At 39.9% G+C, this 26,927-nt stretch overlaps 3 protein-coding genes across 5 annotated transcripts in view; all 3 read right to left on the bottom strand.

The window, feature by feature from the left end:
* Nucleotides 1-66: 66 nt before the first annotated feature.
* On the bottom strand, nt 67-13,390 carry ddx46 (DEAD (Asp-Glu-Ala-Asp) box polypeptide 46). Its single transcript, XM_085289612.1, has 23 exons — nt 13,235-13,390; nt 12,906-13,064; nt 11,783-11,905; nt 11,369-11,456; nt 11,025-11,193; nt 10,576-10,817; nt 10,165-10,275; nt 9,835-10,000; nt 9,601-9,721; nt 9,230-9,405; nt 8,863-8,984; nt 7,431-7,509; nt 6,427-6,509; nt 6,052-6,216; nt 5,773-5,935; nt 5,206-5,399; nt 4,943-5,080; nt 4,440-4,589; nt 4,065-4,292; nt 3,633-3,851; nt 1,272-1,416; nt 794-867; nt 67-676 (listed from the first exon to the last, which is right to left on the bottom strand). The coding sequence occupies exons 1-23, from the start codon at nt 13,249-13,251 to the stop codon at nt 629-631; spliced, it is 3,180 nt and encodes a 1,059-aa protein (XP_085145738.1). The 5' UTR covers nt 13,252-13,390; the 3' UTR covers nt 67-628.
* A 1,009-nt stretch (nt 13,391-14,399) lies between these two features.
* camlg (calcium modulating ligand) lies at nt 14,400-20,810 on the bottom strand. Its single transcript, XM_085289611.1, has 4 exons — nt 20,482-20,810; nt 18,570-19,012; nt 18,367-18,432; nt 14,400-16,894 (listed from the first exon to the last, which is right to left on the bottom strand). The coding sequence occupies exons 1-4, from the start codon at nt 20,630-20,632 to the stop codon at nt 16,703-16,705; spliced, it is 852 nt and encodes a 283-aa protein (XP_085145737.1). The 5' UTR covers nt 20,633-20,810; the 3' UTR covers nt 14,400-16,702.
* A 3,269-nt stretch (nt 20,811-24,079) lies between these two features.
* The window catches only part of sec24a (SEC24 homolog A, COPII coat complex component), a 35,212-nt gene continuing 32,364 nt past the window's right edge, over nt 24,080-26,927 (bottom strand). For all 3 annotated transcript variants that reach the window (XM_085289607.1, XM_085289608.1, XM_085289609.1), the window contains 3 exons: nt 26,655-26,747; nt 26,415-26,518; nt 24,080-25,347 (listed from right to left, as the gene is read on the bottom strand). In XM_085289607.1, coding sequence (XP_085145733.1) covers nt 25,233-25,347; nt 26,415-26,518; nt 26,655-26,747 — 312 coding nt within the window. In that variant the 3' untranslated portion in view covers nt 24,080-25,232. The remainder of the gene's footprint in view (nt 25,348-26,414; nt 26,519-26,654; nt 26,748-26,927) is intronic.

Here is a 26,927-nt window from a genome sequence, read left to right as displayed (position 1 = left end):
CGACGGAAAACGCTTTTTTTGTCTCTCAAGTCCTGAAAATTCTAATTTTCACCAAACAAGCGAGAGTAAAGGCTCAAAAAACGACTTTATTTTTCAGATTATTATCCTGAAACCGAGCCATGAAGCAGTTTTAATGCTCACCAAGCATCACTTCCCACCACTGATGAATAATATACAAAGAACTGCTATTAAATAATTAACATTAGCAGTCTGAACAAATACGAAGCACCTTAACAGACTGGAAACAAGTTTATTTTCTTAGCAACATTGTTTTCTTGGGATCTTTCATAAAGATGATGGTTGGTGTGGTGTTCCTACATAAATGTGACTAAAAACATCTTATTAATGAAACCAGGTCTTATACTTAAAGACATATTGTGGATAGTTCACTGCAGCATTGTGCTGGTTTGATGGTATAAAAATCATTGGACATATATGTGTGTGTGTGTGTGCGTGTGTGCGTGTGTGCGTGCGTGGGAGGGGGGGGGGGGGCAAAAATGCAAACAAACAAAATGCAACTAAAGTTGGACACATTACAAAAAATCTTGACTAAAATATTCTTCAACAACTTGGATGAAACTGTGGAGATGAGGAATGGAAGCTCCTCCGGTGTGCCTCGGTTCATCCTCTACAGCACTTTGTACCGGCCTTTGCTCGTCGGCTGGTAGGAGTTTTGCTGGGGGGGGGAAAAAAGAAAGAAACGGGAAATAAAATTAAACATTTTCGGCATAAAGTCACTGCATAATAAGAGTGGATGACATGTTTTAACATGTGTGAGCAAAAAGATACTTACTAATCGGATGAGCTCTTCCTTGATTAGCCGTGTAATTTCTGTTTTGGCTTTCTGCACAGCCAGTTCATTTGCACCTACAACACAAACAACATGTTAATATTCAGTATAGGCTGCTCTGTTAAGGAAACTGGACACCCCATTAGGAAATTCATTGCCTTCGAGGTAATTAAAAAAAAAAAAAATACCAAAAGGGAGGGAGGAGTTGTATTTTGCAAGAGGCACTTTTAACAGCATGATTTAAGCCAACAAAAGCTTTTTTTCCTTCTTTAAAACTTGAAAAGTCAAGATTATCTGCTCCGTGTGATAACTAGTTTATAAACTTCCTGCGTTGTGCTGTTCTCAAGTTATCATGTTCATTGTTCGTGTTCACTGAACCTTAGAGTTCAGCAATTGTACAGCTGCCCTAAAAATATCTTGTTATATCAGGTGTCAGGACTTTAAAAAAAAAAAAAAAGGACAGACGTTCTTTGACACATACTCTCAATAGCCAGGTAGATCTTGCGCTCTCCTTCCTTGGGCTCTTTGCCTGGAGGGAAGTACGTTCCTCTGATGGTGATGGCAGCTTCAGAGTATTCACCGATCCTCTGCAAAGCTTCTTTAGATGTCACCTTCCACCTGGCAGTCTGAGGGAAGGAAGAAAAGGAAGATTTTATAAGCCCTTTTTTGTCTGCTTTATGTTCAGAGGAAGAAACAAAATACTTTGGGATTCTTGATTGTTAATCAGTCGTGACAAAAAACACAAAACGCTCAGTTTAAGCATCTGTCATCTAAAAGATAAGCCCCTCTCCCGGACAAAAAGCATTTGTATTGAGCATAAACATTTTGCCAAAAATTAGAACAGCTTAGCTTTTTTAAATCAGAGATTAAAAGAAAGTTATTTTCTTAGTAGCTTAAAGAAGTCGAGGATTTTAATGTCAAGTATTTTTAATAGATGGATTTGCTTAATTTTCCACTCAAATTTGCATATGTTAGACTTTACATCATGATGCACCAACTACATGCAAGAGGTGGATTTTAAAGGAGTATAACAGGAATGACTACTAGGCCCTCAGGTCTCCAGCTGTCTGCATCCGTGTTCGCAATGGAGAATAATCAAGACTTACGTGTAAGCAAATCAGGAACACACATTCACAGATGTTTTTAAAAAAAAAGTACAAATGGCTTTCCAACTTTAAATCTGAAATTACACTGTCGCTTTTTTTAGCAATGCAAGTCTTACATAAACACTTAGAGAAACAACGTCTATGCTAGAAAAACTTGAACGCGTTTCACTTGAAACCACAACCAGGAGATGGGTTTGGTGTGGTGTGAAAATCACTAAAAAGAAAGCAAAGAAAACACTCAAAGACGTGTAAAGTGGAACTTCTGGTATGTATGGGTAGAATGCCTGCAGACTAAAAAGTGAGCAGACTCTAAAATGGGAATCATCTCTCAGTTTTATAGGGGTTTTAGCAACGTTCACTCAACACAACGTATAAAAAGCAAGATGAGAGAAGAAGGAGGTCTTACAATAATGCAAAAAGAATGACAGGATATCTGTGCATTTGGCAGGAAAAATAACTTTTGAAGGAATTTTGCTGGATTTTTGTTATTGCTCCCCACATGAAAGTACACTTTAATAATAGTAAATCTGGGTGTTGGAGGAATTGTGGCTCCCAAACTGCAGAGCATTATGTCTGCTGGGAATGTCAACACATGCAAAACTACTGGATGGAAACAGACAGGGTGTGACAGGGTGGATCGTCAACACTCACATATGACCTTATGTCTGGATAACTTTCCACCAAAGGAATCAATAAATAATCATATTGATGATGTTGTTTTAACGCCTTATGATGTATTATGATCCTTAGATTTCCCCATTACGCATTCGTTATTTATATACAAATGTATGGCTAACCAGGTAGCTGCAGGTTAGTCTTACATGTCTGTAAATTTGTTGAAAAGTTTTAAATAATAATAGTTTTGGGGTTTTTTTTCTTTCTTTTTTTTTAAAGTGGGCTTGAAAAACAAAGGGAGCAATAGTAGAGCTCCGTTTAACAGGAAGTAGTCAGGAAAAAAAATGCAAAAGCAAAAGTTTGTTTTATGTTTTGATTTGTCTTCTGTTTGGTCTTTTACTCATTTTTAAGTCCTTACACGGCCTTGCCCCACACGACATCTGAGCTGTTTTATTTCCCAGTTGCTCAAATCAGCAGACCAGCTGCTCCTGGATGTGCCGAGGACACAGTGGAGGCTCGGGAGAACAGGGATTTGCCATGGCGGCTCCCAAACTGAGGAATTCTTTGCTGTTAAAAAGACAGGCCTCTTCACTACCAGTTTGCGCTTATGACCCACCTCTTCATCTTGGCTTTTCCCAAGTGTGAGATGTTGATTTTACGTTTTGATTTTAAATTTTTACTCGTGTTTAATTCTGTCTTGATGCTTTTATTTTACATTGTAATTTTAATTCTATTTATTTTATTCTAACATATCTTTATTTTTGTATCCTGAGGTTTTATCAGTGGTTGCTGTTTTTTAAAGTGCTTTAAAGGAAGTTGGCTTGGCTTATCAGCAGCACGGGCTAAGCTAACAATCCAACAACAGCACAAACAGAAATAAGCTAGCATGCAGACAGTTGATCCCCATATTTTTGACACAGACCCCTGGTGACAATACACAGCAACAACATCCAGATTCATGATTCCTTCCCTATGCTGTTTTGGAGAAATGACTTAGTCGAGTTAAACTACTGAAACCCAGCGGCTGTGAAAAGAAAACCTGAGTCCAAAAAACAAAGAGCAAAAATAAAACTGATCCTTGCTGAATATTTCAGTACAGCCCTGCGCTGTGTGCCGCTGACCTGAGGGAAGTCGTTGATCTCCAGCTCCTCTTCATATCTCCTGACTGTCTCAGCCTGCTCAGCCGCCTGCCGCTCCTCCTCCAGCTTCTCCACCGGGGTGTAGTTGAGCTTTGCATTGATCTTTTCTGCCAGCTGCTCTGCGATGGTTTTGGCTGACACTGAGGGGGTCATGATGGTGCCGCCCCGCAGGATGGCGTTGGTTGCCTGCTGCATTACATCCTGTAGACACAGAGTAATTGTAATTGTCACAATGCAAACAAAGTTTTAATTACTAGCTGAGGTCCTAGGATTTTTGTGGGTACTAAGTATTGGACACAATAAAAATTAAACCTAAGTGGTTAGTCTGAAAAATCACAAGTCCAGCAATCTCAGCTGTGTCATGAATACGTGCACAACCGTCCACTTCACGGTGGCACTGGAGTCTTGACGTACCTGAGCCTCAGCGCCCAGGTTCTTCTGAGCGTTGATCTTGAGCGCCAGCCTTTTGGCCATTTCCAATTTCTGGATGTTACCAGCAGACGTAGGCCCGAGTCCTGGCAAACCTCCGGGGGCAGCCGCTGTGGCGGCAACAGCTCCAGCTGGACCAGCAGCCGCGCCCGGAGCAGACAGATCCTTCACCCTCTTCTTGGAATTAAACATACTTTCGATTTGCTCCTCAATCTAAGAAGGAATAACAGTTAAACATGTTTAATAATAATAGAACTGCAATTAGAGGACAAAAAAAACTTGAAGCCAAGCAGCTTAGCAGAGGTAAGTAAATAATTTAAATAAAAAAATTTAAATCTCCATTATTTAAAAGTTACTCACATCCAGGGCTCCGTCCTCATCGTCAGAGTCCTGCAAACCGAGAGCAGCTTTCTGCAGCTTCTTCCTCTCATTGGCCAGAGCATGCTCAGTCTCATCAAACTTGAAGCCTTTTCCTGAGAAACCACTGCTGCTCTTAATGGTCTTACCCTCCTGCACAGAGCAAAGGGAGGAAAGAAAGAAGCTTTCAAGTTTGTCACATTGTTCTTCTAGATCCTTTTCAATCTGCTTACTAACTGAGACACCAAAGATCAAATTTTATCCCAATTAATGTTAAGCATTTACAATATAAGAAAACAATAAACAAATGAAATACGAAGTATAGAAGCAACAAACTAGCACCATGTAACTGCAAAGAAAGCATAAAAATGAACATGATATTTAAGCTGATGCATTACATGTGCAGAAAGACGTTGCTAATACCTTCAGAAACTTCAACATACGTTTCTCCCTGGCAGTAAGTACTGCTAAAATATACGATTGCCTACTGCGGGTCTTTATCTTACCGCTTTTTGTTGGTCTTTGAAAGAGGCCCAAAGCTGCTCCAGTTCTGGTGGGACCGGAGAGCCCGACAGCTCCAGAGCTTTAATGATATCGCCAGCATAGCGAACCTGATCCTCCGTGATGAACGTGTAGGCGTATCCCTGAGAAGCAAATGTGTACAGATTTAAACATGATTACCACCAAAAACAAAACACCCCAAACGTCAACACAAATTTCCTAGTTTTTGATGTCTAAAATTAAATGAGCTCCCTTTAAAGGGGCTGACCTTGTTGCCTGCTCTGCCCGTGCGCCCGGCCCTGTGAACGTAGTCCTCGTAGTGGTTGGGACAGTTGTAGTTGACCACCAGGATCAGCTGCTTCACATCAAGGCCTCTGGCTGCCACAGAGGTGGCGACCATCAGACGACACGCTCCATTCTTAAAATCGTTGATGATGCTGTCTCTGTCGTACTGATCGATTCCTTGGAGACACAGAATTACTAATTTGTAGTAAATGTGGCCATAACAGAACAGAAACCTAAAAATATAACTGACAGATATAAAACTGACTGATTGTATATTCACATTAGGAGGACAAAAAAATATGAATTCATGTGGTTTGATGAGACTTTTTAATATTCCTGGTCGTTGTTTAAACAGACCAGATCATCCCAAATACCTGAAATTGAAAAGTGATTGACAATCTGCTAGCCAATGAAGATTCAATATGATGAAAAAAAAACAAAAAAAAAAACTAATGAGGCTTCTAAATGAGACTTGAGAAACCAGAGGGTGATGTCACAGTAGCTTTGTTATTCATCATATGGCTGTCAAAGTCAAAGTGTGGCTCACTACCTCCATGTAAAGACATGCAGGGGTACGAGGCTTTCATCAAGTCTTTGAGCAGTCCGTCTGCGTGCTCCTGTTTGTCCACAAAGATGATAACAGATCCTTTTTCCTGGTAGTGACCCAGAATCTCCAGCAGCTTCAGGAATTTCTTGTCCTCATCGATTACTAGCTGCAGAAATAAAAACAGATACTTTTTAAAAAGGGGGGGAATTAAAACTGAACTAGTAAGCAGAGAAACTGAAAGGGAAAGTTACTGTTTAGTGAGATGTAACATAAATGGCTTACCACGTGTTGCTCCACATCAGAGCAGACGACACTGCGGCCTCCCACCTGGATCTCCAGGGGCTTTGACAGGATCCTGCGAGCCAGCGCCTCCATGGCTCTGGGGAAAGTTGCTGAGAACATGACCGTCTGACGGTCTGGACGCACGTTGTCAACGATACGCATCACCTGGTGTGTGAATCAGAGGGGGAAAAAAAATATATCTGAGAATTTTTGTCACTGAACATTTTCTTTTGCAGGTTCAAAGTTGATTTGTCCTGGCTTTATAAAACATTATTGTGACAACCGTTCCTCAAGTGCTAAACATTATACACTAAAAATGCTTCATTTGATGCTACTGATGCATGAAAAGCTGTATGTTAATGTATGATCCCCCACCTGTGGCTCGAAGCCCATGTCAAACATCCTGTCTGCCTCATCCAGGACCACATATGTGACTCTGCGGAGGTTGGTTACCCGACCTACACATTAAGGAAGACGGGCATAAGGAAATCAGTTAAATATGAACAACGCCAAGGCTTAACAGGCATCCTGCCTTCTTCACATCACATGAAACTAGTCTAACAAAACACAGAAAAGCTTTTTCCATGATACAACTACTTGATACAACTGGACAATAAATCAAGGCATCCTAATTTCAGCACATTTTTCAAGTGGCCAGAGTTTTATTGCATTGGTATTTTAGGCTGTTCATTTCTTTGCTCGTCTTGCGTACCATCTCAGGGGCAACTGGGACCTGTAAAACATATAATACAAGAGATGGAGCCACATCAAGCACTATCTGAGCGAGCGCCTTTTCACCTACAAGGGAAACATATTACAGATTACCTCGCATGTGTGGAAGCAACAAGAAACCCCTTCTATCATACTAACTGCTACACACATGTAATAGCTACTTTCTAAGTACACTAATAGTGTTTTTTTCACATTTCTATGCAAAGGCTCAGTGCTGCGCAGGACTCTACAATCATATTTACTCCCAGAAGCAGTACATTAAGTCAAAATAACCTGACATGATGCAAAACTCTGATATAATACAGTGCATACCCCTGACCACCTTACATCCATGTTATGATACACTTATCAAACATTACGATTGTTTCCTGCTTTAAGTCAGAGGAACCGTGGAGGCAGCACCAGGTCCACCTACCTGTACTTGGCCTGAGCTTCGGGAATAACACATCAGTCTTGTAGATATGAGTGATCCCAAAGGTGGTCAAATAATGCCAACAGTTTAGTAAGTAGTACTGATTTGGTTCATTATGTACTGTATCATACTGTTTAATCCATGCAAAGCAACAAGAAAAGGCATCAAATGAGCAGATTTGCATTTATGTCCTATAAGGATAGAGAAGCGACACGACCAAGAGTGATGAACTCACCGCTGTTGGCCCCCAACATGTCAATCATTCTTCCTGGTGTGCACACGATGATCTCAGCTCCTCTCTTCAGCTCAGCGATCTATAATACAGAAGGCAGCGTTAAGGAAAAACACACATTTTCTTTCTGTTACAGGAGTTTTGAGGGAGGAACAATGTCCAGAATTTAAACACTTATAATACCAACACAAACACAATAAAGTGATTATGGTGCACGAGGAGCGTATACAATAATGAGCAACTTGAATTTGGAAGTTTGTGCTACTGGGTCTCAAATCGGTGTTTCCTCCAAAATTCTTCAAATTATTTTACAATATATTTTTTAAGAAGTCTCAGCCATGCATGTTTTTGTTTAAATATATACAAGAATTGCAAAATAGTCTAGAAGACCAATTTTAGGTAGGTATTTTATGCCGTTATTTGATAGTATAAAAGGTAGACACAGCCACAACGTCGTCACCTGCTGTTTGGTGACGTTCAGTTTGACATCACCACCTTGGTGTTTTGAAATTAGATGTGAAAAGTGAGACTCAAACTGAGGATATCACCACCTGGTAAACAGCCTGGATAATCCAAGTCGTTAGCCAGTGAACATAACCTGGATATTCCTCCTTTCTGACGACGAATGGCCATCATTTAGACTCAAGTCTTCAGGAAAGTGCTTACAGGTAACAGAGTAAAGGAAACCAAGGGCTGTTATAGCACAGACTCTACTACTTAAAATCTTCTTGCAATTGGAGGAATCACCCCCTTGCTGCCCATAAAAAGAAGCAGGTTTAATCTTCTACTCCACCTCAAAGTTAAAGTAGAATTTATTTATGGTTCAGCAGGGAGAGCTCGCTCACAATATGCTGGAAGTCCAGGGATGGCCCATCTACGGTCTACCTGCACAGAGCTTTTTGTCAATTGAGGCAGCGAACAAATAAGTGCTACAGCCGGTCTGTGGGCCACTCTTCTTGTGCTGTTGATATACAGTATTTTTTGACATGCACTACTGGCATTTTGGAGGACTGCATGGAAGTGTTTTGCAGTGGGTGAAAACCCTTCTCTCCACTCACTGTCCACACAGAAACATGTACATGGATGGAACAAGCGGAACCACAATTTGCTCTGAAGCCTGTGTTATACTGTCAATGTTGACAGTAGTCCTGTAAGCAGTTATTATAGCAGCAGTTGTTCTTTTGTTGTTGTTTGTTTTTTTAAAAACAACCTATTGTAGTTTCCCCACACTATTACATCAACATCAGCCTGAATCATTAATGCAAGGCAGGATGGATCCATGCTTTCAAGTCGTCTATACCAAAATCTAACCCTACCATCCAATATATAAATCCATTTTTGGCTCTACTGAAAAGCATGAGCTGCTATTTCAGATGGACACCATAGGTCTATTAAACCTCTAAAATGATGTAGTTGTGCTACAGCGCACACTTACCTGTTCACTGATGCCCGTGCCTCCATAAACACACACCACCCTGAGTCCCAGCGGTTTAGAGAATTTCTTACACTCCTTTGTGATCTGCAGAGCCAGCTCTCTGGTTGGAGTCATAATTACAGCTGTGTAAAAGGGAGGAAAAACAGGATAATTGGATTGTTGTCGTTAGGAAAAAAAAAGGAAGAAAAGAAAAAAAACTTGACCATTTGGTCTTCATCTGACCTACAGTTGGATTCTGAACCTGGACTATGAAAAGCAAAGGAATCAGACAGGATTCATATGTTTTTATTTAAATGTGATCAAAAGATGAGTTTATTTATATTTTAGCGAGAAGCCCAAAGGAAAAATAAAAGTTCCTGTTGCTTACAGATTGGGCCCTCAGATTCCTCCAGGGGTCTCTGGTCCATGATGTGTCGGAACATGGGCAGCAGGAAAGCTATGGTTTTCCCGCTGCCGGTCTTAGCAATACCAATGAGGTCTCGGCCCGACATGATGGCAGGGATGGCCTGGGCCTGGATGGGTGTGGGTTTCTCATAACCGTGCCTTTAAAAGAAAACCATGAGCATCTTGTCAGAAAGAGTCATATGCAATCCCAATATATTAATTATATATTTGTGGCTAGTCTTGAGTGAATATGAATGGTCATATTTATTGGCTTATTAATGGATTTTATATAAAGAGAAAAGACTGCTCACTGCACAATGATTTTCAAACATGCACACACAGAGACACACTCACTTCTTCAGGGCGTTCAGGATCTTCATCGACACTCCACACTGCACCCATGTCTTGATGGGTTTGGGACAGCCTTTCCCTTTCACCGTAATGCCTTCCAGTTCCAGCCTGTACGCATTCACTTCTGTATTTATTTAAAATAAAATAAATAAATTGAATAAAGAGATTTTAAACAGGTAATTAAGCATGAAAAAGACAAGTCGTTTATCATAGAACAGATATGGTTTTCTCACTGACCTTCTGTAGTCATCTTGGCCAGCTCAGGCACCTCCACGTAGAAGTTTTTGCGGTACGATTCATACTGGATCTTTGTGTGGTCAACAGGCTCCAGGATCTTCCTTTGTTTGGTCTGGAAGCCTGTCAGAGCCGTCTGGAGATCAACCTCTTCCTCCTCTGATGAGTACTGTCAAACACATGAGCATCATTTTAGATTGTTAAAAGATGAGCCCATCAGCAGAAAGCAGATTAATTACTGAGGATCTCTGTTTCATTCATATCAGCTTCTCGGGCAGCGAGAGAAGAGGTTTAACCTTTATTATATAATCAAAGCAAGCATTAAAATCTCACCTCCATGGCATCCTGGTCATTCTCCATCAGCTCTCCCTTCTTTTTGTGCGTGTGAGGTCCTTTCTTGGTTTTAACGACTGTCACCACTTTGGTCACAGTCATTGCACCTTTCTGCAGAAGAAGAGAAGACGCGCATATTCATCAGCAGAAGAACAAACATCCATAAAGGCAGCATCTGGTCTGACACTAGTAGATGATAAACCCAAAGCCACACGCTTCCAGTGATGAACACCTAAAGACAAAATGATAGCAACTACACAAACATCAGGAAAATGTTGACAAACTTCAATTGCATTTGAACATTTTTTCTAAGATTTTTAGTTCAGGTGTGTTTTTAGAGCTGATCCTAATGACTTTGGGGAGGGTTGGGCAATAAGGATAACACTGCAAAATGCGGGATTTTGTCCTCACCTTATCATTTCCTTTCATGGCTCCAATGTTGAACTTCTTCACTTCCTGTTTCACCTCCTCCATGTAGGCATCCAGGGGATCTATATCATCCTCCTCTGTCTGCTGCTCCATGGGAGTCTCCTTGTCCTTATCGTCATCACCCTCTTTCTTACCATCCTTTAACTCCTCTTGCCTTTCCCCTTTCCCGTCCGCCTCCTCGTCATCATCTCCCTCCATTACAGCAGAACCGTCCTCGTCATCGTCTGAAATGAAGAGTTAATTAAGATGCTGGGCAAAGATAAACCTATAGCAAGTATTGGTCAGTTAGCTGATAAAATTAAAGCAAATAAAGGGTGACTGATTGGTTTATCACACAGATAAAGTTTTGTTAGACACAGTTTAAACAATTTAAACTACTCGTGAAGTCCAAAGTAAAAATTCAACAGTGTTTCCTCCAGTTACTTCCTCACCATCATCGTCCTCCAGGCTCCATTTCTTGCCCTGCTTCATCTCCTCCAGTTCTTTCTTGATCTCTCCGATGTTTTCGATGGCCTTCTTCCTCTGCTCTTCCCTCCACTTCTCCACCCGCTCCTTCCTCTTCCTCATCTCCTCCTCCAGTTTGTTCTGGTCAAAGTCTTGCTGCATGAAAACAAAGGAAAAGCACAAATATTTTACTTCTCGTTATGTTCTTTACTTACTTGCTTATTATTTCAAACAAAGAGGCACTTTAAAGTTCTTTCTATGGGCAAAGAAAAACATGAAGAAAGGACAATGGCATTCAAGCTAGCAGAAATAAACATATCAACCAACTTACATCCTCAACCTTTTCATCTTCTTTCTCCTCTTTAATCTTTTTCTTTTCAGCTATTGGCTCCAGGGTGTCCTTCTCTTTGCTTTTAGCCCTGCAAGGGAAAAAGAAAATAAGACAAAGTGTAATAGATGGGATTATGGAATTGCTCAGATTAAGCAAATCATCCATCCAATTTCCAAGGTCTTCTATACCGTTCACCACTTCTAGAGGACAGTTTAATCTTTATAAAAATGGAAAGCTCCATATATTATATGGTGTTTTTTTTAACTGTCGCCAAGCTCTGAAAATATGCCTCACATCCTGGCTGCTGATAGCATCTTTACATGACTCTGCGTGCCAGCAAAAGAACACAGTGGAAGTACAGAGTAGAAGACTCTGTGTGTTTTCAATTTCACAGATGGGAATTTAAAGCCTCACTTTTCATCCTTTTTACTGCTCTTGCTGGGGCTACCAGAGCGGGACCTCCGGGCTCGGCTTCTGCTGCCCGACCGCCTCCTGTCTCGGCTTCTCGACCTCCTCCTCTCCCTGCTCCTGGAGCGCCTGGAAGCCAAAGGCAAACATATCACATGTAAAAGGACAAATCAACAGGGAGACAACAGTTTTGTCAGTTTCAGCTTTTTAAGTGTGCAGATGCGCATCTGAAAGGAAACCTCACAATAGCTTAATCATGATAAAACTGTATCATAAAAAAAGTGCACGAGAGTTTTCATTGTCTCGATTCAAAACGATTCTTCGCCATCACTGTGATTTTTATCCACTGTCCTACTGGATTTGCAAAATTCAACACATGTGAAAGTTTTAGTTCAAAAGAATTTTCAAATCAATGGATGCAATTCTACTGAAATTAAAGATAATTACCAGACAGAGCAACAGCAGTAAACAGTTTTGTTAAAAACTAAATTTGGCTTCTGTTCATCACCGTATAGCTTGGACATATAGCCTGTTGTTTTTCCCCCCCATTAAAGCAGGCTATTGTCTGATGATGTTTATCAAAGAGTTTTTGGTGGACTCTGTTGTCCTAATGTCTCTGAAGGAAGAAAAAAAAATTGAGAATGTGCCCCTCTCCAAGCAGACAATTGACCTTTTCTCATTGGCTCTGGACAAGAACTGTAATGTTTGCGAGTCAAGTTACTCATCTTTGCAAGTGGGAAAACAAAAGAGTGTGAGATTAGCGAGTGCCCCAGGAGTGATTTATTAACAGAATACCTGCATGCTGAAGCTGAAATGGGACAACAGGCAGGCTACAACCAAAACAATGTCAGACGTTTGAAACAGATGCAAGATAAAGTGACTGAAATGAACCCAGAACTGCAATTGGTATTGTTGCGTCGTATTATAGGTCAGGAAGTGTTGTGCAAGTCTGCAAGAGATGGTCATTCTGCCTGCATATGGTTGGAAAGTCAGTATTGTTACATCGGATCAAAAGAGTGACCAAAAACTTCAATTTGTGTTCAGGCTGTAAACACCAGAAGACTTCAGTCCACTTCAAAATGTATTTATTTACGTGTACACTTAAACTTAAGTTCAAACCACCACACACCTGGCTCGTTTTCTGTCTCTGGAGCGCGACCTGCGGCGATCCCGGCTCCGTGACCTCTCCCTCCGGCTCCGCTCGTCTTTCTTGGAGCGCTTGTCCGGGGAGCGACTCTTTGATCGGCTACCCGACCGTCCCCGAGATGCGGAACGTTTCCGGTAATGCCTGTTGATTAAAAAACACATGATATGAGAGATTAGCTCTTGGTTAACGTGCATAAACATCAGTACGCTTTTAGCCAGCATGCTAACGCTAATCTAAAATCGCTTCCTCAAACAGAAGTTAGTCACACTCGATTCACCAGCACCAGACTAACCGTAAAAGTCCAGACATACCTCGACTCACGTCCCATCTCGAACCCACGCAGATAAGTCTCGCAAAAAAAGTGAAATTAGTTCTCAAAAAATAAACGAGTCTTGCGCGTCGAGTGGATGTTTGTGTGTTTGAACCCGCACGTAAAAAAAGTGCGACTCTACAACTCCTGAACTCCACGGGTAAAAGGTTGCTGCGCCACCAAGTGGTGGGAGGTCAGAATACCCCAGCCTTATCACAGGCTGTGTCGCAGGGCTTTTCATTTGTGAGCGGTTCCCGAACTTTATGAAGATGATTTCATTTTCATTTATTTCACCTTATTCATCTCTTTATCTTTCGTGGAACTGAAACATTTTAAAATGCTCTCATTCTTAAATATAAGATGTATTAATTGGAGGATCAGTGGTTTATTGGTTCCACCACAGAGTTATAAATTAAAAACCTATTTATCTTTCTTGTTATCTTCCACATTTTAAAGCTGAGACTTACATGAGAGATCGCACTGGATTTGAAAAGAAAATATAAAAAAAAAAAATCCTCCAATGGCAGCTTTTTGTCACTACTGGGGTGAATCTAAATGCAAAATGTTCAACGTAGCAAATATTTGCCAGAAGATTGGTTAAATTTCAATATGAACCATGAATAGTAAAGTAAAAGAAGAGTAGTAACCGTAAAGACAAGACGTATAACAGCAGATCAAATGATTCCAATAAGTTTTACTCAAAGATAACCCAAGTAAATACAAAATGCAGTTTTGAAATGACTTCATGTATTTAGGGAAAAAAATCTAACCAAACTTACCAGGCCCCTATTAAATACTACACCACTACAACCAGAGGAGCGTGAGCTGTTGAAGGCAGAATGGATCCATGCTTTCATGTTGTTAACATCAAATTCTGACCCTACACTTTCAATTGTGCAAGAGTTTGTTGGTTTGATTCCAGCTACAGACACAAATACCCTTTAGGGTTACATCCTGTCTAAAACGCTGCCAAACCAAACATGCTTGACCATGCTTACATGGCTATACAGGCATTTAGTTACTGCCCTGTGATTGGCTGATTAGATTAGATACATATTTTTAATAACCTAAATTTAGTCATTTCAGTTCCCTTGGTCTTTCAAATTAAGGCTTTTTCAAAGTTTGGCTCAATAACTGACTGCCAAAAAAAAAAAAAAAAGAAGAGGTGAGTCACACAAGTAGTATTTATTTGGTATGAATTGTTCGGTTGCTCATTCATCTTTTGGAGCAGAGACTGTTTACATCACATCAACACTACATTTGTTACTCACGTTCAAATATGTAAGATACCGCAAGAGCCATTAAAAACAGTATCTGCAAATTTACCTTATCAAAAAACAATCAAGTAGGTCAGACAAGTTGTAGGATAAATTACACCAAGTCATTCACATGGAAAAAATATTCACATTCATAAATTAATCAGGTTAAAATTACAAATATGAAACAAGGACAGCACAGAAGTAGAGAGAGCATACTGTATATTTATGCAAGTATGTATGAGAGAGGCTTGAACAAAGCAAAGCAGGATATTTCACCAGAATTACTCAACACAAATAAGCATACGAAGTCCCACTGCCTCACACAAAACTGCAGTGACAGCACTTTCTAGTAAAACCCCCCAAAACACTCTCAGCGTGTATAAAGTTCACCGCGGTTTTAAGCTCACCGAGCTTAATAAAGTACACAAAACATACAAGGGCTAAACTCTTCATCAGACGTAAACAAAGAAGGAAATTGTTTGTAACGTAAGTGGACCCTTCCCAAAGATCAGAGAAAATGTGATTTTTAAAGCAGTGCTATGAGGAAAAGAAAATCCCTCAGAAATGGGAAGGTCCTCAACACTCGACTATCTTTAAAATCTCTAACTGAAGGTTGGAGGGCCATCTATGTAAAAGTTTGTTTTGTAGAAAAATCAAAGAAGCTCACAGTTTGAGGCAATCCAGAAATTCTGTCATTCTTCCTCATTCCATTTATACCAGAGTAGTTTTGTTCTTCCCGGCCTCTTCTACCTCTAAGATCTCCGTCTTTTTAAGCCAGCTCATTCTGATGGACAGAAATGTTTGATACGGCTCTTTCTACAACAGATTATTAGTGTGGTTAAACGATGTCTAACTGCTGGCCTCTTTCTCTCCTTCTTATTATTTGTTTTAAATAGGCTGTGCAGCAGTGTCGGAGGTCATCCGAACCTCTCCACTCAGAGAGAAGCAACGTAACTGTGAGATCTCTGAGATTAATCACAGTATTCACAAAAAAGCTGAATTAATAAACCTGAGAATAAAAGTCAGAAAGCAAATTTCTGAATCTTGTCATTAATCTCAGGGCGAGTATTTTTCCAACGCTGCTCGAGTTAAACGTTTCTCACACTTTTGTTTGCGGGAGATTTTTCTACTGGGCTGCTATGCTACGATCTGTGACACAGCTGTCACGTCTCTATCTCGTCTACAGCTCTGGTGTGGACACTGCAATCAGCAGGGGTGTTTATGTACCGTATGAGAAAGAACAGAAAACTGCTGCTTCTGTCAATGTCATTCATACTGTCAATTGTAACGGATCAAGAAACTTCTCCAATCTTTCCTTGCAAGGTTGTACCAACGTCACTTTCACAATGTACAAATGAAGCACTTCAACCTAAAAGGCCAGCAGTGTTCTGCGTTTGATTTGAGTGGCATGAACTGAAAGTGAGTTGACCCTGTGCGATGCCCTAAGTTGACAAAAAGATTACCGTACTATAGTGTTGTAGACTAGCTACCTCCAAAATTCTCCAGCAGTTTTCATCGGTTTGACAGCAGATTTTGGTTTTACAGAAGAGTTAGAACCCTGCTGAGGAATCTGGCTGAAAATATGACACCCTGCTCAGACTAACCTCAACTTTGGAGGTTATTACTCCGCAGAATGACTCACAGGCTTGGCGATAATTCAAAGCGTTCTGACTCAACATCTTGTTCAGCAAACAATTGTTCCTATCAGGTGTCAGATTTTGAATTATGACCCAGCCTTTGAGGAGTCTCCAGTGTTTCCCCTTCATAAGTTAAATGCAATCTGTGGCTGCCCACTGGGATGTCAGACTGATGACTGTACAGTAATCCAATCTTCGGCGTGATACTTCCCATTTTCCGTACTAATAAATATCCTTCGGCGCAATAAATGGCAGTACATTCTTTACACACAGGTAACACAGGTTTCACAGCTTCTGTTCAGAGAAATATTAACCTGGAAGTCTGTAACAAACACCGAACTTTGTGGTTGGGCATAGCTTTAGCGTTAGTGAAATCCCGAAGAGCTCAAATGACGAGCACTCGTCCAGCTGGCGTGTGCGGGCCTGATCATAAGGCAGCAGGGGTTCACCTCCAGACTGTCAATGATAAACAAGCACCTAAGGGTGCAAATGAGCATGCCTATGTTGCTATGAGAGATGGGAGGGGACAGCAAAAAAGGAGGGGTGGGGGTTTACAGAGGTCCTTGTAACCTATCAGGGAGTCTCTGAGCCAATGAAGAGCAGTATCTCATGCGAGAGGATGAAGGTGAAGAAGTAGACACAGAGGTCAGCGAAGACGTCACCCATCCTCCTGTAGGTGTCCATGGAGCGATTGATGACCTCGGCAGGGATGCCGGACAGTAACAGGGCAGCAGTTAGCACAGTGGTCTGGGTCTTCTTCTCTACCTGCAGAAACAGGAGAACCCAAAGCACATTATATGCAAATATATGTGCTTACTTCTCATTATTAATCAATCTATTTTTGCACTAAATAAATCAAGATTAAAATGTTCAAAAACTAAAACTCTATTAGAAATTTGTGCCAAAAGTTCCTTCAGTGGCCACTTGAGGCTGGCTCAAAGAGCAAGTCAATCCCCATAGACTCCCATGTTAAAATGTCCAGCTTTGCAGCAGAAAGAAACATGTTTACAACCTGCTTTGGTTGTAAATTAAGTGGAGTCACTGAACTGGACCTCTCCATCTATTCTTCTGGTGATGACTTAACAATCCACCAGCTTTTCCAAATATGATCACTTCTTATTTAAAAACAAGAACAGCAGCTGTTAAAATTAAACCCTGAGCCTTCAAAATGAGTCCAAAACTAGTGGGTGATGTCACGGTGGCTATGTCCATGTTTTAAAATATCACTGGACCCTCTGTGGCATAAATTCAAAATGCTCCTGGAAATATTCCTCACATATTTTGGACCATACTGACATTAAAGCACCACACAGTCGCTGTGGATTTGTTAGCTGAACATCCATTATGCAGATCTCCAATTCCACCACATCATAAATGAGTACAGTGAACTCAACGTCATGCTCATGAAAGCAGTTCAAGAAGATGGGTATACTGTAGTCATAATGGGATGGGCATGGTCGGCAACAGTACACCAAAATCTGACCCTACTATCTGAATGACACAGCAGAAATTCAGACTCATTGGAACAGGCAGCATTTTTCCAAACTTCTATTGTCCAATTTTTGAGACCCTGTATGAGCTGTAGCCTCAGTTTCCCTTTCTTAGCTGACAGAAGAAGCACCCGGTGTGGTCTTCTGCTGCTATAGCCCATCTGCTTCAAGGTTCAGGGTATTTTGCATTTAAAGGTGCTCTTCTGTATACCTTAGTTTTAACAAGTTCTTTGAGTCAAACCCTCAACATGGATTTTTCTCACAGAGAATTGCTGATCATAAGATATTTTCTCTTTTTTCAACCATTCTCTGTAAACCCAAGAGATGATTGTCTGGGGAAATCTTAGTAGATCAGTTTCTGAAATACTCAGACTGCCTAACTGGCACCAGAAACCATGCTATGTTACATTTGAATCATCTTTCATTCCCAGATTTTCTGATGCTCGGTTTCAGCAGGTTGTTTTAATCTGTCTAGTTGTTGAACAGGTATTTGTCTTTTCCTTATTAGCAAATAGTTTTTATTGTACTTTGTATGAACTTGGCGTTGGTTGAGAAGATTGTAGCTAAAAAGACTGGGCTGTCAGACACAGCACAACTACATCGGAACAACTGCAATAGGTCATTGTATTTGATTTTCTATTTATACAGAGAAAAACAAAACTAAAATATTATTCGTAGTGCTGTCCGCTCTGCATGCACAATGTGTGCATGCAGAGTGACGAGAGTCTTAAAAAAATAAAAACTCACCTTTGGAAAGTATTTGGACAACCCCATGTAGGCCAGTTCAAGTGTCAAAAATGGAGCAAATATTGACTAAAATAAAACAAGATAAATGTAGCATTAACAAACAAATAAATAAATACATATTTGGTACTGATACTGGCATAAAATGTAAAAATGAACTCCTTACTAGTGCACTAACAAGTCTGTGTTAAAAACCAAAGGCTCACCAGATACTTGCAGACAAAAACCCTGACAAAAACAGCAAGGAGGACGCTGCCGATGAGCCTGAAGACCCTGAAGGGATCAAACTCCTCTGAGTCCGACCTTCCATCCTCGGCCGGCTTTTCATTGGCCAGCTGACCCCGAAGCTTCATGGCATCATCAAAACGAGAAAAGTAGGATGCAGAGAGAAAGCCTGGACGAGGAGAGCCACTGACATCATCTGACGGCCGCTCGCCCCTCGGTCTCCGCCGGACTCCTCCGATATCATCTTCTGAGGATCCTCCGGGTGGCTCACTGGAGAGCTCTGGCAGGGGTGAGCCTCTCCTCTCCGGGGTGGAGCTGTGGGAGTGACTGCCAATCCCTGGAGACGGTCTCGGAGAAGATGAGGCAGTGGACCATGGCTCTAGAGGCAGATGGAACCGGGGTTCTGCAGGACGCCGCGACGCTCCTGACAATGAGAAGACAATAATCAATAATATGACATTAGCTAGTGCTAAAATGATTGGTCACCCCCCCCCCGTCCCAAAAAACCCCAAATCCAGGTGTGATGTAACTGCAGTTTTAGCTTTAATTCAAAAGGATTTAACAAATTAATTAATTATCTTTATAAACAAATTGCAAGCAGTTTAGATTTTGTACAGGGGACTATGGTTTTACTTCAGTTCAGAGACAGCATAATATGGATAACAGATTGTAGTACCAGTAAGTTTCCATTAAGTTTTTTTTTTTGCTGGGTCTGACGGCGTGAAGACACTGATGAGTTCCAGCTTGTCTGTGTTGTTTAAGTTAAACTGGGAAGTTAATGTCAGCATAATTTTTTGCCTCACAGTGTTCAAGAGCACAGGAGTGAGTGAGAACAGAGAGGTCTGAGCAAAAACAATCAGGACTTGTCAAAACTCATAGTATGTTCCACAGAATTGAGAATTTCAACACATTCAAGTCTGGGAAGATTGATTTTGGATATTTAGAGTAAGATAACTTCAGCGAGGGCACTCATGATGATGGAGGAGGACCTGGGCTTGGTAGATATGGCCACACTGAAGAAGAGGGCTTGAAGAAGTCAATTAAGAAGAGAACAGTGACTGATGATGATGGTCGCTTCGATCACTTTTTGAAACATGACAACTATGATGTGTCGCCAAAGAAAGGGAATGACATCATAGACAGTACTGCTGGTGTTGTGCCATAGAGTGATTGTCTGCCACTTCTGATTTTTCTATGCATTTTCAATGTATAATATCTTTGCTTATTGTACCTACATTATAATAAATACAGTCATTTTTGGCCACTTAAAATATCTCAATAATTATTTGTTGCAATTTCAGCCCCCTTTTGGCCATATCTCTCTATTCTTCATGTCAATGACACTTTTTACCCTGATAAATAAAGGATATATAAAAGTCACAGCCAAAAACCAACTGCAGCTTTTACCTTGTCACTCACTCCTGTGCTTTCTGGTTCCAAATGACTAGATATTTGTTACAAGAGATATGCTTGGCATATATGTACTTTTTGTTTTCTTATGTACTGACTACTGCAGCTTCTCTGCAGGTGTCTTAAAGCCTGTGTGCAATAAGACAGGTTGGCTGAGGTACCTTCTATCTACACTGCTGTATTGTTGTGTATTAATTATTCTGTTTATCAGAGCTGAGCAGCCTGTGAGCCACCCTCTGATCTCCACCTGCTAATGCTAACAACATTTAGCATGATTTGAATCCCAAGCTGCTGCCATTTTCCTCTTCTACTTAATATATCTGTAGTGAGCCCGATTATTTACATAGTAAGTTATGGTCCTAAAAGACAGCACTAACGTCCTAACTGCAGCCGCAGGATGAGGCGGGTCTCTGTCACGACAGCGTGTTTCAATAGGAAAGACACGCCCAGGAGAAATTCAGAGGATCGTTTGTTACCGATTACCGTTATTTTCAGGCTCGTTTTTGGTGATTCCCACGATCCTGTTCATCCTGTCCTCTGAATTCATGAGCAGCCTTTTCCTCCGGATCTCCGCTCTTTTCTGTGCCGCCGACATGGAGCCCGTCTTCTCCTCGCTGGCCTCCCCGGACTCCATGTCGATAATTAAGTAAATGACCCTTTAATGCAAACTCAACCCACAGTACATAAAGCTAGTGCTTCAGTAGCTCACGGTACACGACACAGAAGCCTCAGACCACTGAATTAAACGCTTAACACGAAAGAGCGACGAGCCTTAACTGTGGCGCACAGTGATGATGTCAGCACAGCTTTTTTAGATTACGTCAACGATATGCGATGATTGCGACGGTCAATAGTAATAAAATAATAATAATAGTGAAGGGGCCGGATGGGTATATTCTGCAAAAAGGCAAATTTACAACAAAACGGGTCATATATTTAAAAGAGAAAGGTGATATTTAAAACAAATAAAAACAAATGGCAAGTTTACAAGAAAAAGGTAAAAAAAAAACAACTATATAAATTTATGGTAAATAAATTTATTTGTTCTTAGTTTGTTTAAATCCTCAGCCTCTTTATGCCTTTAATCGGCTCTAATACGCCTTCATAAAACTGTATAACAATATTAGCATTTAACGAGCATATAAAAGTACAAAGAAACACTAAGGAAACAGTGTGTTCTGAGTGGCAAAGCATAAGCATAACAAAGCATAAAGCATAAAAAACGGGATAATTTCATTTTTAGTTTCATTTTTGTTTTTCGAAATGGCACCAAATTTTAGATTTTCTCTAGACCTCAAGAGGCTGGAAGTGACAAGTTCTGCCTTTTAAAAAAAAATCCATTTCTGAATGGTCTGTAGTGTTAATAGGAAAAATAGCTCTAACCTCTAGGTTTGGAGTATTCTTTACTCAAGCTGAAGTAAAAAGTGCATTAACGATGCAAAAAAAATCAGACCTGAAATAACAATTTTTTTCAGTTAATTATATAAAAGCAGGGCATATTGATTTAAATAATTGTAACTGAGCTATGGAAAAACTGAAGAAATGAAACAACTTGATCATTTTATTTGTTTCATCTTTTGGTCATTGGTTATATTAAAGCAATGAAGTGATATAATTAAAGGTCTGAGAAAAATGCTTATTGCAAATGTCAACACAGCACATACTGATGCTGAAAAACAGACAGACAGATATCACTAAAAGCCTGAACTTACCACAACTTTCATACCCTTGATGGGTGTCTGTACATCTCAGACTCTATGGGCCTCTGTTAGCATGTTAAAGTTAATGACAGCACAATTTTAAAAAACGACCGAACAAGAGAAATGAACACATCAGCACAGCTTACATTTGCAAAGTTGCATCTGAACAAACCACTTCTTCTTCTAGAAGAATCACCATATCAATATAAATGTCCACTCGTCAATATTCTACGATAGAGTACTAGCACTGTAGAGAAAGGTGGGATTGAAGTCCACTTGGCTAACCTCTCACTACATTGGAGATAGGGTAAAAGGTCTTAACATCCAGCCTTTATGATAACAATGAAACAAAGTTCTAGAAAAGATCTTATCAATGTGTGTTTTTAATTTGTATCAAAGTTATAATTAAAGTATACATCTAAGTAATATGATGAATGAGAAATCTGAGTAATGAAACTGATTTAATATTTAATCTCCTGACCTTTTGCTGTGATTTGGTGTGTGCGTGTGCTTTTGTGCTGAGGTTGATTGTACCAGCAGGGAATCTAAATATGGCACACAGCCTAGAGCTTGTCTGAGGTCTGTAGTGCTTGGTCAGAATGACTAAGCAAATACTCAGAGAAAGTTTGATTTTTAATGTTTATGATTTAATTAATTTAATTGATAAAACAAAATTATATGAAGTAAATTGTGATTGACAAACTGAGTTTTGAAGAGTAAAGATGAGAGAAAGTATTTCTATATAATGAGCTGTTTGGAAGATTGGATCTAAGCAGATCCAGCAGAGACAGCAGAGGGATCTATTGCTGAGCCGGGGACAGAGGCTGACTGGAATTTATTCTTTATTGACAAAAAACAAACAAAAAAAGTCTGGTGCTAAGAAACAAATATTTTATGGTGATAAGTTAATAAATTTTCACTCAATTGTCACTTTTCTCCCCTTTAATTATCTTATACCAACTATAAAGCATGATGGCACAGGCATGATGATTTGGCCTTGCTCTGCAGCCACAGGGCACTGTCATGGCTGCTGTCATTGAGTTGACCATGAACCATGACCCCAGAACAAATTTCCAAATGAGTGCCTCAAAGCCCAGGCCTCCACCTGACTGGAGTGAATATCCACAAACCTCAATAATCTGAAACAACATTGTAAAGAAGAGTGGACCAGAAGTCATATGGAAAATAATTATTTCAAGTTATTTCATGTCACGCTGATGTTCATCTGAGGTTGTATTTAAATCATTTTAGAACCTGTAAGGACAAAATGATTTTTTGTTACATCCTGATTACATGAAGCCTAAGAATTAAAGGAGTGTGTACTTTAGTTTTTACAATGCCTGTACAATTAGGGAACACAGAGTGGGCCAAGAAGAATCAGAGAAGCCTCTCAGATTAGAGAAAAAAGCTAAAATGAGTCTACTTTCCTTCAACATGAGTACTGAGACTGAGGTCCTGCGCACAAACACCGATGATACAGAGGTAGAAATTCATCAGTGCTGCTACTGTTTTTGAACAGTGTATAGATGTGGGGCAAAGCCAATATTGATGATCCACTTTATACTCAAGACACAGCTAATAACTAACAGGTAAACCTCCACCCACCCTCCAACCAATTTTAAAGTTTCAAAGACAAGGTCTATTATATTGTATAGCTTTCTTGTTATATGTAAAATTGTATTGTATTTATTTAAATTTTTACTTTTTAATTATTTTACCTGCATTTTTTAATCACTCTTATATTTAAATGTTCATTTGCTATTTTATCTAGGGATTGAGAGTAACGTAGTTTCTATTCTCTGTATGTCCTGTACATGTGGCAGAATTGACAATAAAGGTGACTTTGACTTCATGTTGTCCATGTAAGTCAGAAGAGAAGTCACAGGTCAAGTCAAATTTGTATTATTTTCTACTTTATTTTTTGGGTGTTAAATTAATTCAATTTCTTGTTGAAAGGTGAGGTCATTCTAAAAAGCCAGTGGCATTACATCTGTTGATTTAATCCACTCTGTCCACACTCACGAGTGGTGTTATTTTAGCTGTAGTCATGTGACTGACATCCAGTCCTCAGCAGGTTAACTCTGTACAAAAACAAAGCTGCTTTTTATTTTCATCAGTATTTTTTTTATGAAAAACAATTTTCCTTGTGCATGAAGACCAAAACATATTTGTCTGTTCCTAAATACATTTTTGTTGATATGATACATAGATTACAAACTGTATGAAATGAGACCAAACCAAATTAAAAAAAAAAAAAAAAAAAAAAAAATTCGATTCAAATGCATTCAAGAGAAATATAGACTGATTTGGTCCATGTTGTCTTTTGTAGTCTTTGTGTTCACAGAATAAACACTGTTCACCCACCAAAACACAAACTACACTTAAAAAGTCCCAACATTTTATTTTCTTAGCGTCATTTCACCTTATTTGTACTAAAATCATCAGCATGTCTTTACCTTTATATAATGCAATCTTTTAATATACAAGTATCAATAAGCATGATTAAAAGATCACAATGGCTTTGTTATGTCTGTGTTAAAGAATTTCCCATATCCTATTATATTAAAATATTTCATATATAGAGTCTGTATTTAAACAGAGGTTTTAATAATAAAAAGTGAGTTCCCATACAAGGCAATTATAGAATTTAATCAGATTGGGAGTCTCATAAATTAAACAATCAGAAAAAGAAACAAACAAACAGAACAGCAATGTCGTCAGAGGTGTTCTGAATATCCAGATAGAAAGAGCGAAAAGATGAGCGACAGTCCAGACCGATGAAACCACCTTCCGCTGCCAAATCCAAACATTCGAGGCAGCGACGGCAACGAGGCTGATCTGCCTTCAAACACCTTTAAAATTCAGGCTTTCAAACAACAGAGTCTACAGATTTATTCACCACACAAGTATAATGACTGTCAAATAAAAAGCACACGCTCTCTCCTTCAGGTACAATATTAGAGTGTTGTTAGAGCTCAGCTGCTGTGTGTACAAATACTCCAGGTGACACCCAAAAAACAAAACAGTCTTTTTGCCAGTTCCTTTCTGTCTTATAAACTAGTCTTAAGCGTACGTATATATGTTTGACTCTTATTAATAAAGACTGTGCTTTTTCCAAACACAAACACTTCACACATCTGTTTTCCTGCACTGTTTCTGAGCACTACCTCAGTTAGACAGCATTGTTCTGTGAGAATAAACACTGATTCATTCGATCATTGACACAATAATCATCCAGGATTTCTTGTTTCTTCAGCAGGGTTCAAAAGTGCCCAATAAGCATCAGAACCAATTATTTGTCACATCCTCGTCACATGACTTGATTGGGCTGATGCCTCGTGTTAAGTTCAGCTCGGGTTTCCCCCCCTCAGAGATATGGTGGACCACAGCTGAAGAAGGACCAAGAAGCGACCTTGAGTGTAGTCTCACTCACACGCATACACACTCTCACACCATATACATATATACTCGCACACATACACTGACGCACATGTTCGCTTCAATGTTCCCTCGTCTCCGCAGCCACACTGAAGATTATTTGGAGATTTGCTGTTGGAGGTGAAGGAGGAACTCGTAGTACGACAGGGCCGACTCTGTTCGGTCCTCGATCATGTTTTGCATAAAGCTGGCTTTCAGCTGGCTCTCGTCCCTGAGTCACATGATAATGGGTGGGAAATAAGAACACAATGAGAAGACGTGAGTTGGAATTGCTCCTACATATTCAGGTACTAAAGATGTGCAATTTAAAATACTTTCATTCATTTTAACAGGGAAGAAGAGGAGATGCTAAAGTTTTTCAGAGCATTTCCTTCAACATAGCACAGTTGCAAAGCCTATATTTTACTATTTTGTTAACATGAAGTCTGTACTATAAAGGAGGGTTAGGAGGGCCTGTTGACGACCGTCTGGGACTTTCCCATCAATAGTCGTGAAAGAAAAATTGATTTTTACTGACCAGTTAAAAAAGTGTGACGCAAACCAGAAACATAGACCATGGGCTTTCAAAGTAAAAGCTGTGCTTCAGCAGTACAACCAACACGTTTCAAAAGTAGCAACTTTTACACTGGAGGGGAACGGTCTCTGTTTGCGGTCTGCACCACACTTTTCAGTTTCTTAACTGCTCAGTGAGTAGTTTGCCCTGCAAACTAGAGGCAGCAACTCCATGCCCACCAAAGCTACTGTAAGGTGGTTTTCGATGCTGCTTTGTAATCCTCTTTGCTTGTTACACAGATAGCAAAAAGGTCTATTGGTTTAAGAGATCATCTACAGTTTTTGTCTTTACTTATCAGCCTCAACAGGAAATACAGTCCCTCATAAGCCACTTGCCTTACTTGATTTATACATTACATTATAGTTAGTATCATAAGCGTTAAAGTGCTATAACCCTAAAGGCACAGGGTGGCTTGTATTTTTTAGACCCTTTTGTTTTGCTGGGTTCTGAAAGATCAAGTCTGAAACAGTCTTATATGCCCTGAGAAAACATTAAGTCAACACATCACCCTATAAAAAACAGTTACTATAGTGAAATTTTAGCTGTTATATAGATAAAGCTATAAACTGATCTTGATCTTTTACCTGTGGAAGAGTGTGGGAAAAACTGACAGCACTACAAAAAGTATCGGTAGTTTATAACAGTTCTTAGCTAGACCACCAGGGAGCACACTTTTTACTTTTGCAACTTAATTCATTCTTTTCTAATACCCAGTGAGGTCCCACCTGATGATATGCAGGGAGGGGAAAAATGGCCTCTGATCTCTCAGCCAACCAATGAAAGCTCTGGTTCTCTGAGACTCTGCAGTGTCCAGTTCCGGAAGCAAATACTGTGAGAGGACAGCAACAGTTTTTGTTATCAGCAAGTAGGGGAAGGCGTCAACATATGGAAATGTAGCTGGGCTGCATGTTTTGAGAAGTCTTGTTACAGAGATAGAGCAGTTGACCCAAAGTAAGAAATCCTACCAGATTATCAGGCACAGCAGCGTAGTTTGGAACTCCTAGGACCTGTGTGAGGAAGTTGGAGTGGCAGTTTCGTCCAATCCACAGGTATATCACCTTTGGGAAGAGAATGAGGTTCATTTAAATATCTTTAACTGAAGAGCAAGAAGATTACAGTACTGAGAACTGTGACTGAAGAGCTGAACACCTTTAAGTACAGCTCAGGAAAGCTCATAACTGATGTTTTTAATCTAGAACTGTGCTACATGGTTACATAAAATGTTGAGTGTACAAGTT

This window comes from Mchenga conophoros, linkage group LG10 (genome assembly GCF_057382185.1).
Source record: "Mchenga conophoros isolate Kocher_MC1m ecotype Shallow Benthic linkage group LG10, M_conophoros_male_GT1.1, whole genome shotgun sequence".
NCBI lineage: Eukaryota > Metazoa > Chordata > Actinopteri > Cichliformes > Cichlidae > Mchenga > Mchenga conophoros.
The sequence above is the reverse complement of the archived record's forward strand: the minus strand, read 5'-3'. Positions and strand labels throughout refer to the sequence as shown.